The sequence below is a fragment of the Malaclemys terrapin genome, chromosome 4 (assembly GCF_027887155.1).
Source record: "Malaclemys terrapin pileata isolate rMalTer1 chromosome 4, rMalTer1.hap1, whole genome shotgun sequence".
Classification (NCBI taxonomy): Eukaryota; Metazoa; Chordata; order Testudines; family Emydidae; genus Malaclemys; species Malaclemys terrapin.
In genome coordinates, this window is record NC_071508.1 from 9,877,263 (window position 1) to 9,898,869 (window position 21,607).

At 48.0% G+C, this 21,607-nt stretch overlaps 1 protein-coding gene across 1 annotated transcript in view; it reads right to left on the reverse strand.

Moving 5' to 3' along the window:
- Positions 1–9,670: 9,670 nt before the first annotated feature.
- Positions 9,671–21,607, reverse strand: part of TAFA3 (TAFA chemokine like family member 3) — a 75,440-nt gene continuing 63,503 nt past the window's right edge. Inside the window, exons 4-6 of the mRNA XM_054026426.1 lie at positions 20,187–20,336; positions 16,481–16,605; positions 9,671–11,684 (exon numbers count right to left, since the gene is read on the reverse strand). Coding sequence (XP_053882401.1) covers positions 11,673–11,684; positions 16,481–16,605; positions 20,187–20,336 — 287 coding nt within the window. The 3' untranslated portion in view covers positions 9,671–11,672. The remainder of the gene's footprint in view (positions 11,685–16,480; positions 16,606–20,186; positions 20,337–21,607) is intronic.

Consider the following 21,607-nt stretch of genomic DNA (forward strand, 5'->3'; position numbering starts at 1 on the left):
CTCTGGAGTCCTACAGCAGGCGGCCGTGTGTATGAACAGGCAGCAGAACGAGGACAGGAAGAGATGTAAGGAGTGCAGGGCAAAAATAGCACCTTAGATTCCCAGGATCCCCAGGGGAACAGAGGGACTGTGGAAATGCTCTACCCTGGAACCACTCACACAGCAGAGAGAAGGGAAAGCACCTTCACAGGGAAGATTGAGGGCCAGGGAAAGGGCAAATGCATCTCCCCCTCCTGTTGCATTTGTGCCCAGCCCATCAAACAGCCCCCACATAACCCTCCTTTCCCAGAGTGGTGAGCAAACACCCAGCAAAGCAAACCCACTCTGAGCCTCCTCTTGAGTGTGACAATCAACAGCCCAGCCACCAAAACCCCCCTTCTCTTCCCCAGCACAATAACAGCCCCGAGAAACACCCCAATCCCTTTCAAAGGGGAATCAGGGCATCCTCCCCTCCAACCTGATCTCTCCCCTCCCACACTGTAGTGAGATGGCCCACTCATCCTCCTCCTGTTATACAGTGCCCAGACAGGCTATCGGGACCAGCTGTGTGTGTGCCACGCCCTTTAACCCTTTCCTGCCTGATGCTGTGCCCATGGAGATCACAGCCCATCACAGCTGCTTCCCGGCCCCTGCTGCTCATCGTACAGATAGCGCAGGGCCTGGTCTGTACCTGCTGGGCTAGTTCCCAGTCCCACGGTGGCTGCGCGCAGGGAGAGAGGCCGATCCTGTTGCCTCCCTGATCTAAGACGCCACAAACTCCCCAGAATTGGGGCTGTGATTGTTCAGATCTGGGAACTTCCCTGGGCCCCCTCTTTCACTGTTCTTGGGGTGAGCTGAATCTTGAAGCTTTTCACATCACACACAGAGTGGGTGCAATTCTGGTTTTGTGAGAAATGTTGCCACTGACTTCAGGGAGGCCAGGATTTCACCCTGTTTGTTTCAGCTGCGGTGAGCTGGGAGGCCCGCAGGAAGCGTTTCTATGTTCACTCCACTCCCTGCCTGCCCTCCTCGTCCAGCACCGCTCTCTTCCCCCATTAACGTCTGTCTGAAAAGCATCCAGATAAATTATTTATAGTTGTAAACAAGCTATCAATAGGCAAGCCAGACTGGATTACTCCCACAGCCGTTTGTTTCAGACGGCCAGTCCCCGGCGCCTCCTCATTTCCTTGTCTGGGTGCACAACGGAGGGGCTTGCATCCCGTCTCCACTGCTCCCGCACCGCAGTCCTGGTCCCAGATTGCACAGAGCGATGACTGTTGAGACCCGTCTTTAAGAGGGGAAGCAGCCCAGCTTTGGGATACATTTGCAGGGTGGTAAAACACGTCTTCCTCCCAACACAGGAGAGACGCCAGCATTCAGCCCCGCCAGCAGCAGTGCCATCCAGGAGCCATGGAGCTCTTGGCCTTTCCATGCCGGAATGGATCAGGGACCCAGCAACACCTGGGACTTCAAACAGTAAAATACCCAGCGGACTGGAGTAAAGAGACGGCCCCTGCTTCCTCAGACAAGATTAAAGGGGGATTTATTTACACATTAAATCCTGGTAAGCTGTTCTACGTAATTCCCACCGTCCTTGGGGCCTTCCTCTGGGGCAGGGGGGCATCTGGGTCGTTCTGACACATCAAACGAATTAGGCACAAGTCGGTGGAACAAGGAGTAAAAGGAACTGTTATCCTGAGCCTTGTAACAGCTGTCCCACTTCAACTCCACACACCATCCAAATGGCCAACTCGACTCAGGTCGCCGTGGTTCCAGGGATAAGCTCTACCCTGCCAACATGGGCTTTGCACTAACAGTGAGTCACCCTAAGGAAACCAATGGGCTGCTCAGCTATGCAGGAGTTATGGCTGCAGCATTGGGGTTGGAACAGGCACATTTGGATTTCAGCCGTGAGGCCTAGTGATAGTGCACTGGTCTGGGACTCAGGAGATCTGGGTTCTATTCCTGGCTCTGCCACTGACCTGCTGGCTGACCTTGGGTAAGTCACTTCACTTCCCCGTGCCTCAGTTTCCTTATTTGTCAAACGGGGATAAAGATACTGACCTCCTTCATAATGTACTTTTAAGTCGACTCATAAAAAGCACTAGATGAGAGCTAGGGATTATCACTATTCATTAATATTTTTATTGGCACGGTGGCAGTAGAAGCCCTGCCCCCCTTTCCCCCTCTCCGCATACTAAGGCCAGAAATGAGAGAAGTGGCTAATGGGCTCGGGTGCCTCTGTTCAGGCGTGTCCTGTCTGAGACTCCTTGGCTTTGATTTTCCAGAGGTGCTGTGCACCCGCTGTGCCCATTGACCTCAGCTAGAGGCAGGCGTGCTCAGCAAGATGTCTCACGGTGGGCACCCAAAATCAGCAGCTCCTGCTGTGCTCAGCGTCTGTGAATGCGTCACGTTTACCGGGGAGGCTCCGGCCTCAATGTGCCGTTCTACAATGCTCCTGCCAGAACATAGCACGCTGCTGCCCTTCCTTTGCAACCTAATTGCCAAGCCCAAGTTGGTCCAATAAAGGTATCACCTCACTCACGCTTTCCTCCACCCTGTGGCTGTCTGGTCTGTGAAACTCTTTGGGTCACAGACCATCTACAATTCTGAGTTCATGCAGCCCCTAACACAATGGGGCCCCATTCTTGGATGGTCCGAGGCACTGCTGTAATAAACCTGATTCATAACAAGGGGTCCCAGCATGGCAAGGCTGACCAGAGGCAAGACAATGCTGTTGGATACTACAGTGATGAGCTTGGAAGAAGGACCTTTAAGTAGAACAAATACTGTTACCATGTTAGCAGCCTATGACATTAAGGGGCTGTATGTCCATAAATTATACAGTGTGGCAGGGGTCCTTAATTTTGTGGGTTTGTTTCATTATTACAAAGTGTTAAAAGCAGTGGGCAGGTCTTGAAAATCACCCAAAAAAGCATTAGAGAGAGCCCCTAATATGCAGAGACCTATCAACCAAACCGGAATAGGACATTGTCTCTGTCAAGTCTTAACATTCCAAAGCTGGAAAATAGAGACTGGGACAAATTCATCCTTGGTGTTACTTCAGTGAAATCAAGATTAAGTTCAGCCTGCTGTGTGTAACATTGGGTGAATCCAACACTGTTCTGTTCTGGTTTACTTACGTGAAAAGAATATGTCTTTTTAATCCAACATTAGCCTGTGTAACTGACAGCCACAAGATTTTATTGAGCGAAAGAATGAGAGATTTCTATGAATAAAGAGAGCATCTGCAGTTGCATTAGCTAATCTAGAATGTATCATGGATGAACATTCTTATGCTTCAGGATGCACACAAACCACTACCTGCTGGGGGTCAGGAAGCAACTTCTCCATCGCTATGCTCTTACCTAATTGTCCACCTGGGAGTATTACACTTTCCTTTGAGTCATCTAGGACTGGCTGCTCCAGAGAGGGGATTCTGGAGCAGGTGGGACGGTGATTTGACATGGAAGGGGAACTCCCATTTCCCTATGTTCCTAAACATTGTTTTCATCTAAAGCAGGGGTCGGCTTTCAGAAGTGGTGTGCCGAGTCTTCATTTATTCACTCTAATTTAAGGTTTCGCGTGCCAGTAATACATTTTAATGTTTTTAGAAGGTCTCTTTCTATAAGTCTATAATATATAACTAAATTATTGTTGTATGTAAAGTAAATAAGGTTTTTAAAATGTTTAAGAAGCTTCATTTAAAATTAAATTAAAATGCAGAGTCCCCCGGACTGGTGGCCAGACCCGGGCAGTGTGAGTGCCACTGAAAATCAGCTCGCGTGCCGCCTTCGGCACCCGGGCCGTAGGTTGCCTACCCCTGATCTAAAGTCTATCTGAGCTATCAAAACCTCTGCCGTCTGCCGAACTGGGTTAGAAATATCACAAAACAGGCTTTGGTATGTGAATTCCCGTATTCTGCTTCGGGTTCAGAGCACAAACACTCTTTGTGGGGTCTAAATTATTCAGTGTCACAAGTGAGTCAGGGAAAACCCTACTCTGCAAGGGGCTCCTCACAGAAGGGAACAACCCGATACCCACACGGGGCTTAACAGGGCTCCCTCTGAACCCAGGGGCATTTTGTCATTGACACCACTGGGAGCCGGGTCATGCCTCGGGTCAAGATAGGAATGCGTGAGAGGTGCAGCTGGACTGGGAGAGGTGAAGGAACCAGGACCGTGGAGAGGTGCGTGTGGCAGGGAGAGCGAACATTTCTTTTAGAAGGGGAAATCTGAGCAGATCCAAAGCCTTTGGGATCTGTCACCTGATAATGTGGGATAGTGAACTCCTGTTGAAGGCTGTGTTCACGCTGATGTCAGCACCCCGACTGGCTTGCTGTGAGATCCTGGCTCCATCTGCTCCCGGTGTAGGTTTGGAGTCTGCTAAAAAAATTAATTGCTACTTACTTCTGCTAGCCCCGCAGAGCCACTACAGCTACAGGAGACTGGAGTCTGTTCCTGCTTGTGCATCAACAGAACTGCGGACTAAATTCAAGTCCATGACACGCCCACTGAAGACAATTGGTTGCACAGCCTTTATTACTAGTCATAATGCATGAGAAGGCAAGAATCCAGCTTCATTTTCCATTTGCAGGGCTGGCAGCTAAAGAAAAATATCTTTTTATGTGTTACACTGACTGCATTTGATCATTTGGAATCATAGACAATAAATGAGGCCCCCACTGTGCCATTTTTACAGTCCCATCTTGTAGAACCCCTGATGACAAGGCAGAATTGTGCCGTATATTTATATTCTCCAGGGCTTTGTCCAGTCTAATTTAAAATGCCTCAGGCAAGGGTCTCCCACCACTTCCCTTGAGAGACTATTTCAAAGGCTAATGGAGCTCATTGTTGGGAAGTTTCTCCTGATGTTCAGCCTGTCCCTGTTTGCAAGTGCAGTGTCACTGGAGGAGAGTTTAGTGCAGGATGGACAGAAGCATCTGCTGAATACGTGTATTAAACACAAACAATGGAATTGTATAATTCCGGCCATCCTCTGCAGCTCCTAAATCCGATTCACAGAAACCACATCTCTAGGTTCAGTCGCAACGTATTGTTCCCTCTCAACCACTCACTAAAAGAATTAAAAGAAACCCGAAGTCCCATGTGGTGCAGAAGCTCAGAGGACTAAAAAGCCAGCCGCATATTTGAATACCATGGGAAAATAGTTATAAATCCTCCTCCTCTGATGACACTACAATTCATTTTTATGCATTACAACCACTAATAATGGCTTAAGGGTTTCTCTTTCTCCAAACAGCAACGTCTCTGTACACAAAAAAGTTACTGCCGTCCATGGCCAGTGCAAGCATAACTCAGGGATGCCAGAGAGAGAGAGAGAGAGAGGACGTGTGGAGCTAGAGAATTAGCAACGGCTCTTCTGACTGCATTCATCAGAGTGAAACACGAATACATCAGAGGCGTCTTAGGCAAATAAATGGCAGAAAGCTTATCAGCATGACAATAAACAGCTCTATTTTATGGAGCAGCTTTCGTGTTAAATGTATCTCGTAACCTGTCATAGAATTAATAATCTGGTTACAGAATGATAGAAAGGGGTAAATTATCTTTTTTTTTAAAATGAACATTGTAAACAATTCCTCCTGTTAAAGGGAAGCTCTACCAAAACAGATGATCATTCCGTCCTAGCGTTCACCCCAAAGGACCCCGAACGGCATGCAGAGCAGGCACAGACATGCAGCCACCTCTAGGAAGGCGGGAGGGCCACGACGGGGGGATGGGTGGGGAAATTGGATCAAAGACACTGAGGCAAAGCCTACAAAAAGCATTTGGTGTCCATAGAGCACAGACAGGTTTCAAAGTCCCATCTCAAAGAGGCACTTATAGTAAACTACACAGCATTGTGGAGAGCTGAGGGATGGTATCATTAGCTGTCTGCCTATCTATTTGTCTATCATCTTAGTAGTATCTAGGGGCTACTCATGAAAGATGAAACTTCAGGCTTTGGCCAGACAGAGAAGGTATAAATAACAGAGGAGCTATTGCATGGTATCTGTCCATCTGTCCAGCCAGGTACTTATGCGTCCCTCGTTATCACAGTGGCTGAGTCCCTCCCATGACCCAGCAGAATGGGGACACGTCATCCAAGAGCAGAACGAATAACTAAGAAGGATGCAGAATGGAGTTAGCAGCAGCCAGTGGGAAAGAGGGGGCTAGTTGGTCATGGACACATCTGGACGTGATAGGTGCCCAGGGAGGTCACAATCCACTTCTGCTTGAAAGTGATGAAGCACATTCAGTGCTTCCTTGCTTTTCCTATTCAGCAAGAAATACAAATCTGACCAATAGCTTGTGATTTCACTGTCAGCCTCATAGCTCGATGTCAGCTACTAGGAAGCGTTTAACACTTCCCTTTGGCTGGTGCAACTGATAATAGCCACAGGCCCCTAGGTATGCGCCAGAGTTTCTGCATACTTCACTCCAAAATGTTAGTGAGGCCTGGCAGAAATCTCCTCTTGATAGGTTTCCAGCTCAAGCATCAACCCTGTCAGACGCTGTTAGTTTTAGATCAATGTAACTGAATAATCTTGACCTCTGCCTTACAGGCAGGAAGCGTTACCAGGCATGTGACCACAGTGATTGCATTAATCACCTGACCGGAGTGGTATACCAGTGACAGCGGGGCATCTCCCTCGGCCCGGCTGCTTTCTCTCTCAGAGGTTGTGTGACAGCAGGTCCCATTCATGCCAAATGGGCCTCTATTTAGGAGGGCAATATTTTTTTTATTTTGAACCAAGTATCTATTGTTTTTACCACTCGCTTTTTCCAACATTCTCTCCTGGTCCAACGGAGCTTAGAAATGTGTCCTCCTTTTTCCTCCCTATTTATAGCTCTCAGTTAGCAGGGCTGGGATGTGCTGTTTGCATTAATTTCATGATATTCTTTCAGAACACAACAGAGGTCAGGGTTGGAGGGAAATGCTTAGCCCTCAGCTCAACACTTAGGCTAAATGTCCAAGGCTGTCACTCACCACCCATCTCTCCACATCCACAATACATAATTAGACAATACGCAAAGCAGCACAATCTAACGCCTGTAGAACCACAGCCATGTAGTGCCATCATTATTTTCAGCCCTAAAGAAGGGAGAGGCAATGTCCCAATCTGATGACAATGAATCACCTACATGAGAAGGTCAGTTCCAAACCTTGAATGGAGATGAACAAAGGCACCTGAGACCTGCGAACAGAATGGAATTACACAGGTAAAATGACTGCTGATTAATTGACAAGAAATATCAAAAAGATCAGGCATCGTCCAGTGAAAAAGGCAAATCACCTTCCATTTTATATCCCCCACATGCCCCTCCCCAGAGCAAACCAACCAGACTACCCCCCATTCACCCACCAAACACTTCATGGCCAAACCCCACCTAGGGAACAATGATCTGTAGCATTTATATGGTGCTTGCCATCCGTAGGAGCTTTACCAAAGTGGTTACATATTGAGAGGCCCAATTCTCATTGACGATATGACCCCTTTGCACCACTCTGGCAGTGTTAAGGGGCCTTCACATGAGTGTAACAGTAGCTTACATCTACTTCAAGGTCCTTTCATCCTAGCAGAGGGACTTCAGTGTAAATGAGAATCAGCCCCATTATTTCTAGATTGGAAACTGAGGCATATGAAGATGAAGGGCCTTAGCCAAGATCACCCAGTAAGTCGGCGGTTGAGCTGGGAACATAAGCGAGGACTCTGTTTGCAGTCTTGTGACTAATTCACTGCCTCCATTCACATAGCAGACCTATGCAAAACATATGCATGCCTATGCCTAAAAATCAGACCAACACAACCCTCTATGTGGAGCTTCACATACCAGCCTCATACTGTTCAATGGGCCATTAACTTACTTAAGAAGCATCCTTAAATATTAATGAAATTAATACAAGCCCAACTTTTTCACGGCATCTCCCTCAGGCAATAAAGTATTTGCAAAATGTTTCAGCAAGACACTGGAAGCTCATTCTTGTAAGTGGTCCCAGTTTTCCAGCATTCTGAATGCAGGCCAATTCCTTCCCTCACTTACATTGTGCAATCCTAGGACAAAGTCAAAGTAAGAGCAATGGGGTAAGCAGGCGAAGGCAGGATTTGTCCTACTGGAACCATCGTCCTTCTCACAGTTATTTCCTATTATTATCCTCTAGGGTCTCAGAAGTGTGACTCTTGGAGGACACTGACTTGTCAATGGCCAGCACTGTGCCTAATGAAAGTGCAGAAGATAATCACGTGCAAACCCTGGTTTCTTGGGGCTTTTCGGAGATCATTCAGCAATCGCTTTCTTGTATGCAGAAGCAGATGGCACCTTCCAAAACCGCCCAGAAGAAGTCATTAACCAGCTGGACAGAAGGATCATCAGAATCTCATGCAAAATCTGTGTGTTCATGAAAACACTTGTAACTGTGTAAAAAGGCTCCGGAGAGTTACTGCACGTTAGGTGCTGTTTCCATTCTGGCTAGCTACTCATTTTCATTCTGCACCATTGTTTACTATTCCATATCACATAATATTTCTGTTCCCCAGAGCATCCTCAGCTTTGGCACGTCACCCCTTCCTGAATGTGCCACATGTATCTTTACCCATTGCAGATGCAATCAAGCACTCTGGATGCTTTAATATCATAATGTTTAAATCCACACTGAATGCTTTTGCCTCTCAGCTTCCCATTCGTATAGCTATCTATTCTAAGTCTGACGAACACAAGTTTTCATGCTCCCAGGGAGGCGTAAAGATCCCAATGTCTCTGCAGCTAAACCTTCTTTCTGTGACAGTTCCCTTCTCCCCTGCTGCTGCTGCTTGGAACAAATTCTACTGCAAAAGTATTATCTAGGTAGGGAGCATCCAGCCAGTCCTTCCCTTAGCAAACAGACAGTTTTCCCTGCCCATAAAAAGGTCTGTTCTGGCATCCAGTCTTGGTGCAACACCCACTCCTGATAGCAGGAGTTAGGTGCAAATATCTAAAGCAGATAGAGAGAGTTCGGTGTGTCTTGTGCAGGGGCGGCTCTATGTATTTTGCCGTCCCAAGCACGGCAGTCAGGCGGCTTTTGGCAGCGTGCCTGCGGGAGGTCCGCTGGTAACGCGGATTCGGCGGCAATTCGGTGGCGGGTACACCAAAGCCGCGGGACTGGCAGACCTCCCGCAGGCATGCTGCTGAAGGCTCCCTGACTGCCGCCCCCACAGCGACTGGCAGGCTGCCCCCCCCCCGCTTGCCGCCCCAGGCACATGCTTGGTGCGCTGCTGCCTGGCGCCACCCCTGGTCTCGTGATACTCGCTGCTCCTGCGTTTCACTCACAGTGGGGAGCAGGCACTTTTCCTCTCTGTATACTTTACCAAGTTCCTATGGCATTTATTGATTGATTTTTCAGGGGGAACTGCTGTCTGTCATTTGAATATACCAGCAATGAAAATTCCTGTGAGCTGCACCACCTGCTCCATGAAGAAAGAGTTTTGAACTAGCCCTGGGCAAGCTTCAGTGACTTATCCGCTTATTAACCTAATGACAGAAAGCCACATCCATTACAAATGGCCTGGTCCTTCACCCACACACTTCAACAGCAGTAGAATCTGCCCCAGAATAAAGGCCTCACAAACCTTCTGCCCTTGAGTGGATTGATTTGATAAATACTCTTCAGCCCCCACCCTTTCTTTTCAAAAATGAAAAGATCCTTTGCAGAGATTAAAATGAATTTAATATTTCACAGTCTGGTATTTACATCGCATCTGACGCAGGGATTACATACCCCGCTACAAAAACGTCCCAGTAACAACTCCAGCAGGTTGTACAGTTGTAGCATAGACACCAGGCTGCTGCAAAACAGAACAGAGCCAGGCTGCGTTTGAAATGTGCTGCTGTTTGCTCCTTGCCTAGAACTTCCCACACCACTCCCCTCCTGGTATTCCTGGAATCCATGTCATCTCCGCACCAGGTTTCGCGTCAGTCATATGTCCCCTTTGGGTTACACTTTGCATTGTAGGCAACCAATGATCATACAGGTATTTTCACTTCCGAGGCTTAAATCCATGGGCCTTCTTGAGTCAAGAGAACCATAATGGTACCAATATCTAGGGGTGTAACACAGCGAGGGTTGGATTTGAAAGACTTTTTAGGGAAGAGTAACAAGGTTTCCACTGAGGAGGCATCTGTTACTTTCACTACTACTGTCGGATTAAGTAGGGTCTAACTTCCCCAGCAAACCAGCATCTACAACAGGCTTCTGTGACTGTCGGAGCTGGGACTCCCAAAGGAGCAAAAGGGGGGTTTAAGTACCACTGCAATTCTTCTTTGGGAGCCCAAAGGCCAGTCCTACTCCACTGACTTCAATGGCAATTTCTCCACTGACGTCTGGGGTGGGGCAGGAGATTAGTCCCCCAGACCAAAGAGTTTTTCCTTGTGATGTTTACAGCTGGGAGAAAGGGGATAGATGGGGCTCCCCCCGCATATATTGTAGCAAATTTGGAAAAATAGTTTGCCCTGGGAAGGGATTTGAGCTCATTTCAGGAGCCTGGTAGGTTTTTCTCTCTTTTGAATGAATGGAGCTAAGCCATTTCAATCTTTCTCTGGATAACAAAGTAAACTGCACCAGGCACAACAGACCAAACAGAGAGAAATTTGCCCCCCCTCCACACCCCCCCGCATTACTCTGAAATGCTATTGCAAACATGAGCAGTAATTTGGCTCCTATGACTTGGATCACAGAGCTCAGATTTGGAACTAACAGCCTGATCAGTGCAATTAATGAGCAAGGAAAACCCAGCCTTGCTTTGCTCAGCGAGTCTATTGTCTCACGTCAGGTGAATTCAGCAAAGCATCAGATGTTTCAGTCTGCACTGTCATTTCTGCTATACAGGAGGCCAGATTCTGATCTTGGTCACCCTGAGACAAAGACAGAGCATCTCCCCACTGACTTCAGTGGAGTTACTCCAGTTTTATGCCAATGGAAGATAGATCGGAATCTGGCCCCTGTCTGCAGGAACTCTTCCTGGAAACCGGTCTTCATTAAAAAACAATGAAACAAAGATGGGGAAGATTTAGACACTGATTTCTAAAACCCATGACAATGACACCTATTCAAGACCTTGGCGGAAAATATGGTTCTCCTGGCAATTATTTTATCCTTTCTGAATATGTGGCAGGAAACGAAGGAAGCCATTTTTTCTCTTTGTAATTGTCAACAGATTCTATGTGACTCAAGAATTTCTTGGCATGTGCATCCCTGATGCAGAGGGGAAACATGGAGTGAAAGGGAGTCTTGCAACTGCATTCAGAACCCATTACTATTGCCTCAATAGCATTGCTGCTTCAATACCTCAGAGGTGGCATTAACCAGTAGCTGGCACGGTTTTTCACTTCCAGAAAGGAAGGTTTCCCAGTATTCCAGGCCAGAGGAGTGCATCCGTCCCCTTCTCTGTAATCCTCAGTGTTGCTCCAAGGAGTACACACAAGTCCGCTGTCAGATGCACTGTAGTCAGAACCATAAAGTGCTCAGAGGGACAGCCATCCTGTCCCAACACTGCTGCGTTCCTGCCGCCACCGGAAAGTCCTGTTCACGGCTCTGCAGAACGCGACAGGAACTTCCCGCAACTGAATGAACATGATATTGTGCCATTTCACAATGCTGGCCGTTGCAACGCAGACGCCTGTCAGAGAAACTGTCAGGAAAGAGTTCCACAGTAACTACCGGGTGACCTGTGAACAAAGGAGAAGAGCACGTCACACCAGGGCCTGGCAGCCTATTGACTGGCAAGGCAGGGCTAGATTTGGGCTTTCTCCTAAAACTGACGCGAACTCATATTGTTTTCCAGACCTACTAACTTTTAATTGCTTCCTGCATTCCCTAATGTAGAACACTGAGAAGGGATTTGGAAGAAGGCAAGATTTTGTTTCCTTGTGTTCCCCTGCCGGTCTGTATCTGCCTGAGGGCTCTGATACGTAGATGTAAGCTCTTTGCCGCTTATTGTTCCGGATTTGTAGGGCATCTAGCATAAGATGGGCCCGGTCCTTGATTCTACTGCACTAGATCATAGAATATCATAGAATATCAGGGTTGGAAGGGACCTCGGGAGGTCATCTAGTCCAACCCCCCGCTCAAAGCAGGACCAATTCCCAACTAAATCATCCCAGCCAGGGCTTTGTCAAGCCGGGCCTTAAAAATCTCCAAGGAAGGAGATTCCACCACCTCCCTAGGTAAAGTGGTCTCCAAACTTTTTTGATTGCGCACCCCTATCAGTAAAAAATTTTTGAGCACGCGCTCCCTGCCGCAGCAAAAAAAATAAAATAAAAAAAGCCACTCGGACTCCCGCCCGAACTGCCGAAGCAAAAAAACCCCACAAAAACTGCTCCTCCTGCCACGCACCCCCAAGGATCCTCTTGAGCACCCCCGGGGGGTGCGCACACCCCACTTTGGAGACCACTGCACTAGATAACAATAAAGTCTTCAGGGCCATGGTGTTAGGAGAAGGAGGCAAAACTTAAAACCTAAACTGGGGTCATTGCCTGTGGTAAAAACAGCAGCAGGGGATTTTCCAAGGCTGGTTTCCCCCATATTTCCCTCAGGACCTGATTCTCCATTGTCTAGTGTAGCCACTGACCCCAGGGCAGAAGGGTGTCAAACACCATCATTCTGATTTGGAAGCACCACACACGGCTGTCAGTGACTACACAGTGTTGGGCCAGGCCCAGGCTGTTTTCATATGAGGGTGTGATCACAGTGGGAGGTGTGAGGGGCTTCTGCCCTCACCCCTGTAGCCCTGCTGGAGCTGGTAGGACCATGTGGGTGTAACTCATGGAACCATTAGACCCCAGGTGTCGTATCTGAATCTCCCCGAGTTCACACTAGCAGGGTTTCAGTCCCCCTCTGCACTCACTTTGCAAAGATTTCATTGACAACACAAGGTTCAGGGCAATGGGAAGTGGGTCACTCCTGATTTACATTGGTGTGCATTGGGGGTACCTCCACTAAAGATGACACTTACACTCGTGTAAAGGCAGATTAAGAGCAGAATCAGGCCCACTGCACTGTACTGAAATGGCAGATCTGAAAGGTCGCTCTGTAGCGGGAGTGCTGTCTAGTGGTCATAGCAGAGACTGGGGCTCAAGAATCCTGAGCTCTATTTCTTGCTCTAAGTCGTTGCATGGCCTCGGATGAGTCACTTCCCCTCTGCATGCCTCAGTTCCCCAACTGTAACCAAGGGGTAACAACCCCACTGCACAGGACCGGCCTGCGGCCTATTCAGTTCCTGTTGGTGGCAACGGAATAACAATCTAAATGCAATTCTTGCACCATGCAATCTGGAAAAGAAGATGAAGCCTGCACAAGCCCCTTAGACAGGCTGTAGGGACGTGGGCGTGCGTAAGTGTGTGTCACATGTATGTATATTTCAGAGAGAAAAAAAAAATTATTTAAAAATTGTCTCCCAGCCTTTTAAACGTTGGGTTATACTAGTGACCGTGGATAGTTTTACAGCCTTCAAATGTTCATATCCTATTTACCATAACAATGTCCTTTCTTACTGATTTCATAGCAGGTCTAGAGATTTCTCTCCAGGCACCCATCAGAGGAGTAGATGCATTTGAAATATTGCAATTTAAATTCCATTCCTGGCCACTTGTACATGCCAAGTACCAGGCACGTTCAGCAGGAACAATTCAGCAAATCTATTGCAAAATGGCAGGAAGATCAAACTGGAAGCATTAAAAAAAAATCCAAACAAAACAGGATAATTTGTGCACAGCACAGACCCACAGTTACAGGGACGAAATGTGCTTATTACTCAACTAGCCAGCTGCTAATACAGCACAAGTTAAACCCAAACATTCAAAGAGGAATGGAGAGAAGAGAAAGGAGCAGGGGAGCTGATTTAAATGATGCAGAGAGAGGAAGGAAGAGTGAGTGATTTTTCCAGTAGAACTGTTCAGACATTTTTCATCAAAACAATTTTTGATTAAAACTGCCCTTTTTGTCTAAATCAAAACGTTTCTAAAAATGTGTTTAGGAGGAGGAGGAAAAGGAAAGGAAAGGAAAGGAAAGGAAAGGAAAGGTGGAGACTAAGAACTGGAGGTCAGGCTCAGTGGGAGTAGGAGTCTCCTAGCTTGTGGTAGGCCAAGCAGTTGTAAAGCCTGTTTATAGTTGAAAACTTGTGGTGGGAAACTGATCATGAATAAAGAACACGGGTGTTGCGCCAGACTGAAGTGTCCCTGATTCACAGAGGAGAGGGGCTTCGGAGGGGAGCAATGTGGGTACCCCATTACAGGGTGGCAGCATATTTTCAGTGCTGCCAACTCCAGCAATTTTTTTCATGAGTCTGCTGATATTTAATGTTTTCCTTAACGCCCCAGGTCCTGGAGTCATGTGATTATAGAAAATCTTAGCTTTCATTTATTTAAAAAAGAAAAATAAGTTTCTAGCTTTCCTGGTTGCAGAGAAAAGCTTGAAAACATGTCCCTTTAAATATTCAGAAACCAGATGGCAAATAAAAATAACCCAACATTTATTATTTTTTCATTCTTATGATTTTTAAATCAATGTCATGATTTTGGGGAGTCTGTCTCATGAGTTCTGACCACTCAGTGTTAATGATATTGTATTTTGCGGGAGTCAGTTATAGAGTTTTAACAGGCAAATCCCCTCCTGGCTGAAAAATAATTTGTGACAAAGTTCTCCAGAGGAATGAGATCTCCCTCTTCGCACTCGGGGATGAACTGTGCCAACATCACACTCTCCTCTCATTTATCTGTAGTTTGAAATTATTTACCAAATGAGTTCCCTGAAGAATACTTGCTCTGGAGATTGTTTGCTAATGGAAATGGTCAAACTGCCGTGAGCAAGCAATCCAACACATCCAGCTGATTTTCCTGCTCGTGAACGGTGACTGAACAGACTTGAATAGATGCAAACGTATTCAATAGTTGCAATTATTTAACAGGATGTTTGATGCAGATTTCCCCCTGCGGATTGTTTATGCATACTCTGCTTTGGCTGCTGCTTCCAGTCTTGACGCGTTGTAATTTGCTATTCACGTGGAGTGGCGGGAGTGTGCCCAGAACTTTCTGAAAACCAGGCCTCTTTAAGCGGTCTCAAGATGAGCACCAAAAAACACTGGGTGCTTTGGAAAATGCCGGACTCCATCTCCAGCTTGCAGCTAGTCCAGAGCGAAGGGCAGAAGACACCAAAGTGCCTGTTCGGAGGAGTACCATAAACAGCTTTGTCCCCTGGCAGTGCTGCTGGGGGAGACACCTGAACTGCAGCAGCTCCAGCACCCTTCACAACTGAACTGTCCCTTACAAGAACTTGGAGCCATCATGCTGACGTCAAATTAAGATAGTGATGCGGGGTGGGGGTGGGGGATTAAATAAGCAATATAAATGGGGGAAATGAGAATGGTCTGGAAATACAGCTGCAATTGCTCATCAGTATTTGAGGCCTGTGCCAGGGGAGGCAGCTCTGACATTCATAAAAACAGTTTAGCAGGAACGTGCAATTTGTGGAGGAAAATAATAATAATAAATAAATCCCTGCCTCACTTTTTTTTGAAGGATAATTTTACAGCAGGGGGTGCAGGGTGAGCAAAGCTAAAGCATAAAGAATAATTATACTCAACTGTATGAACAATGATTACAAAATTATGCAACTGATTAACCATGACATACATGTAATTACTAATGAGTTTGATAAAATTTTAATTATACCTTGTTCTCCGGGGCATTCAGCAAGCCATGAAAATAATAATCATGTAGCTCTCTGTCACAGATGATTGCTCCAGCCGGGGGAGCACTGACATCCAAGAAAGCCCTTGACTGAATCACACTGCTATGGCAGAAGGCAGGCGATGAGGAATCTGCTGCTTGGGGAATCTAGCACCTCACTGCAATGCCAGGACAGACTGCAAACCAATCCTTTGTTAGCCAAGGACTAGCCTGGGAGCTGCTCTGATATCTTCCCCAGGAAAATCCCTCCACAGCTTCTACCTGGTGGCATCAGGTAACCACCTAACAAAAGCCACCAAAGGAGTTAAACTCAGAACAAAACCCAGGGCACTAACATGACGTTTGCCACTGTCACGTTGTTCACTCTGCTTGTGTGTCACAGCCCTGGCACCACCCTGTGTCCGGTGGGTCTATTTAGATGGTAAGCTCTCCATGCCAGGCACTGTCTGCTATGCTGGGTTGGCGTTGGCACAGGGCCCCATTCTTGGTTGGTACTCGGGCATTACCATAATCAGCATGAAAGACAGAGAGATGTAAAAACTCTGGGCAAGGCGCCTCGCTTCTCTTCCTGCACCTGAGCACTATGGAGGGACATTCATGGGCTGTGAAAAGAAGGGACTAAGCGCACTGAAGTGAGGGAAGGGTGGAAGCTCCTCACACCAACGCGGCCAAAGCACTTTGGTTCTGCCCTGCCCAGCTCTGCCAATGCCCCGTGCTCCGGATGGCTCACTCCATTTTCTATGGCAAACGTCTGGCTCCAAACAGCACCACACACATACCTTGGTCGTCTTGACTTTGTTGCCAGTACTGCAGCTCCATCCCGACAAGTCTGGCAGCACCTTACACTCCTCCCCTTCTAGACACGGCTCCATCTGACACCACCACTTCTGGAGGACTATGGAGGCTGAAAGGAGAGAGGGCCAGTGAGGAACAGAGCAGATACGGGCAGTGTGCCTACAGTTGGGCTGGATGAGGGGAGAGATGGAGACAGGGTGGGGAGTTAGTATTTACTATTAGAGACGGCCGGCATTTCATCAGCAAGAAGCTAGTTTATGGAGCAGATAATGGCTTTTTGCACATGATGGAAAGTTTTCAAATTGTTCGTCAACACTGAATCTAAAATTTGGGTATTTGTTTTATTTCCTCCTCCCCACTCCCTGTCCCCACCTTCTCCAGTGGTAAAAAAAAAAAAGGGAGAGGAGGGAGAAAAATCAAACCCAAAAAGGAAAGCTGATACTACTTCTTTCAATTCAAGTCCAACTGAAACACATTTTTTCATTTTGCTTTGATGAAAAATAAAAAATGTCTGTGAAAATTAAAAAAAACACCATTTTTGATCATTTTTGCACCATTTTCTGGAATCCCTGTTTATTTATATTCCATCTAAATCAAACCACTTTGTGAAATTGGGTCGATTTCACCAGACTTTTGTTTAGAAATGAAAAAAAGTTCCAACAATGTTGGAATGTCCCGTTTTGACATTTTCTGAACAAAACATTTCCACTTTTTGTTTTGAAATGACTTTTTGTTTTGAATTTTTTTAAATGTTGTATTATATATTATAATGTTTGCATAATTATATATTATACTGTATGATATAATATATAATTATACAACCACTATGTATATAAATATAAAATACTATCATGGGGCATAGCACACCCTACTGGCCAAATGTGGCATTGCCAGTGCTTTCTGCCTCAATTTCCTTCCCTGAGGTGGGTCTCTTTGGCTCTCCACACACTGGTCTGTGCTGGAGATGTGGCTTAATCCCCTGCCAAGTCACAAACAAATGTAACCCCTTCTAGGGCAGCAAATGTCCAAACTATAAAGTCCCAACAAACAAAAAGATTCTTCTGCCCTTCAACCTTCCCTCTGGGCCCTGTTCCCAGCTCCTTTCTGGATCTGGGATGGAGCACTCACCCCCAGGCTGGTTCTCCTTATGGTTCCATGCCAGACTGATCTCTCTCAGTCCTTTTTCAAGGCCTACCTGTCCATTAAGCTAGGCTCACGCCCTCAGCTGGGACACAGCAAATTAATGATGACACAGCTGTGGCTGGCCCCATCTTGCCTTACAGAGGCCAGTCACCCTGTGACAAATATATTATAATGCAATGCAAAACATTTTGAGAGTCTAAATCGAGATGAAACATTTAGAACGAAGTGAAATGGACACAAAGTTTGGAATTTACCCTTGTGGGGAACTTGGGGGTTTTCACTCCCATCAGAACGAAGCCTGATTTTGGAATCTTGAAATGTTTCCCAAAACGGCACGCTCCCCCCTCTGCACAGCTCTAGTCCCACATGCTCCCAGTTAAAGTGCCAGGGCATGAGATTCTGTTGTCGCCGTGTGCTGGGGTGCCCTGGCAGCCGCAAGCACAGCTGGGTGAGCGTCGCGTGGCCGTTTCTCTCCTGAGGTGGCAGTTCAGGGCTGTGCCACAGAGCTCGTCCCGAGGCCACCATGAAAGCAGGGACAAGCAACTGAACAAAGACAGGGCCCCCAAGTGCATTTGACTCACCCAGGAATCATTAGGCACAGAGCAGCCATCGTCAACTGTCCCAGCCCACAGCAAGCCGGCATCACCCAAGGACAGAAGGCATGCAAAAGCCCATCACCATAGTAACCTAAAGTTCAGCAATAGTGTGGTCTAAATTGACAGAGGCCAGAGAGGAGGCACCCAATGAAACAGTGCCAGAATCACATTAACAGGGAGGTCATTAGGAATCAGGGATTCAACAGGAAATACCGGGGGGGGGGGGCGTGAGGCATACGGAGAGGCGTTTAACTGTGTTGAGCCACTGCTAGGTCTTTTCCAGTTTGCTTCTGAAGATGAAAAGCTTGTTAACGGTGGCAAACAAAGAGCAATCTTACCCCTCCTTGCAAATCTAACGGAGTCCTGCCTCGCTGCTCTTCCACCAAGACCCCTCAGCGTCTTTCATCCCCACAGCGGACTCCTTTTATGTGCATTCTGTCCCCAGCCACCTGGCTGTTCCTGGTCACTGCCCACTGCACTTGGGCCACATTTTAATGCCGAGCAGAAGATGACTCGCTTCCTTTTTAATCTGCTTGTCTTTCTTCTGGCGCTGTGCGGGGTTCCCAGCGCCAGGTGTGTGTATGTGGGGGGGGGCCCTCACATTCTGTCCTTCTATTCTTGCCCCTGGGGAAGCTATGGGAGAGAAAAGCACTTGGGAGGCCTAGAGGGAGGCCCCAGGGAACTGCGCGAAGTTGCATTGTCTGCTGTGATGTCAGCTGCTGGCAGCAGAGTGGGATGGGAGGGGCTGGCAGTGGATTGGATGAGAACCACTCAGAAGGCTGTGAGAGTTTAGGCACCTGAGACCATCTTGCAGGTGAGCCGAGCGGGGATTGGCGTCCATCTCAGTGACGTGAGAGCAAACAGAGCTAGAGCCCTGGCCAAGATTATCCATGGTGGTTAGTGGTGTCAGGTGTCTAGAGTGCCTGACCTGTGAAATCAGGCCCCTTTATGGAGTCTCAGGTTGGGCTCCCAAAATGGGCTCCTAAATCTCTTGTCACTTTGGAGAATTTGGCCAAGCTTCACTCAGAGCTCTGCTTTGCCCAGTGTCTCAATACAGGGGCTGTTCCTAATTGGCCCTGTCTGGCTGAAAACTGCTGCCAGGCACAGTGCCAGCAGGCCCCCTCGTGAGCATCCAGCCTGGTGCATGGCTTTAAAAACAGTCATGAACACGGAACAGTATCTGGAAACAGCTTTCAAACACGTCCATCCCTGTCATGCGGGCAGGGCCATCACAGTCAGTGCGACACAGGCAAGGACAAGTCCTTGGTGCTCTCATCAGGCTGAGCAAACATGAAACAGCTCCAAACCAGGGATAGGGAGGCAGGGCTAGGTTCTATTTCCGGCCCTACCACTGAGCCCTCGGGCAGAATTCCTCTGCCCCTCAGCTCCCCATTCTAATAGAGGGAAATAATGACACTCACCTCCTCCCAGCTGGAGGCATCATGAATGAAAGCGAGAGCACCTGGGACAGATGGCACTAGACCAGTGCCAACTAGTTCTGTCTAGACTGCTGCACTTTGGGGAGGTTCGGGATTATTTTAATTGTATTTGTAGGCAATCTCAGGAGTACCTAGAGTGTATGTATGGAGGGGTGCCCTGCTCAGTGTTTGTAGACGTTCTAATGAAATAACTCAGGGATAACTACATTTTCCTGCTCATGTGGCAAGAGACTGGCACACCCAGGGGCACGAAAGCCGTCTCTGACACTTCTGCTTATCAGGCACTTGGCAGAGACTGATTGCGGTGGGAGAACTCGTCAGTTCAGCACGTTTGGATTGGGAATATTTTTTTTAAAACATTCAGTGTTACGGATGTATGAAAAAATCCCCACTGCTGGCAAAACGGGGCAGAATAACCCCATCCTCAGAGGCTGGAGGGGACGTTTCCTCCTCGTCTTTCCCAGCAAAACCAGAAAGCCATTACTCATCTGTGAAAGGCGGCGTGTACTCACCATCCACGCAGGAGGGAGCCGCGCGAGTCGTCCCCGCCACCTGCCCCGGGAAGCAGGAGCATTTCACCGTCTGGGAGCGCTCTTCGATCTTGTTCTTATTGCAGCATCTGTGGGCGGCGATGACTTCGCACGTGCCAGGCTCTATGTGCACTGTGGGGAGGCAAACAACCGCACCTGACCCGGAGCTGCGTGGCCGGAGCCCAGTCCCAAACTCTAGCTTAGCAGTTACCCCGAGCAGGCTCCAGCGAACTGCTTACACCAACGGAGCAATGAGAAAGGCCTCTCCGCTAGAAATAGACGGAGAAGCCCCATGAGCTGCACCAACACCAGACAGACCATGCAGGACCAAGGCTTGGGGGATCCTTCCTAATGGGCATCGTCACAGACCCTCCGCCATCTTGCCCTCAGTCCACTGCATAACAGGGCAACGTTCCTCCTCATCGCAGAGCGCATGGGTGGAGATGTGCAAGGAGCTGGCATGAGCTCCAGATGTCTCAGCCAGAGGAGGGGACCCCGTTAGCTCAGCGGGGCAGCCTGGCACTCTGTAAGTCAGGTTCTTACGCCCGTCCATCAGGGTGGTGACTGAGTGCTGATGGCTTGGGATGGTCAGCTAGAACTGCAGGACCCCAGATGTTCCACCATCATGTTCTCTCCCTCACCAGGGTTTGCGCTCTGGCTCCAGTAAGATGCTGGGGACACTGGTGCACACAGAGCCAATCCAGCCGCTGGCTCTCAGCCTGCACCAGTGCATTAAGTCCACAACATTGTCCCAACAGCAGTGAGCAGGTGCAGTGGGAAGCTCAGGGAAAGAAAGAACGTAGGGTAGCCTGCCGTCGCTAGCTAGCCCACTCAGTAAGAGGCAGCGGCACACAGGCCAATGGGAGTTTCACCATCTCCCCAGCAGGAGAGCACCACTCCATGGCTGCAAGTGATTAACGCAATGTTTCCAAGCCAGGGTGCCTGCTGGAAAATTGGACATCTAGCCAAGTGCTGCTGCTGAAGGAGTCTAAACCAGGCCTCAAGGCTGCTAAGGACACCCGGGTGGCTGTGTCCAATGGCTCCCCGGCCCCTCTCAAAGTAGGACGAACGCTGACCCTGGCTTAGTCTCATCATACTGCTTGAGTTCTATTTACTCCTAATCACCCGCCCTGCTGAGCAGAATTAATAGCCTCTCCCCATAGCTGAGGGAAGGGCTTTACTGAAATCAGCTAGTTGGTTAGTTAATTGGAACTGAAAATGAGATGCAAACTTGATATGAGCCCACAGAGAGAGAGGACGATGCCTCACAGTGCCTGTGGCTTCAGTCAAAACACCATCAGTTCCAGCCTCGAATGTTACCACCAAAGGGATGTTCATTTCTGGCACCATATCAGTGTGCAATCTGACATGAGTTCCAGCCACGGGTGTGTCTTAACTTCACA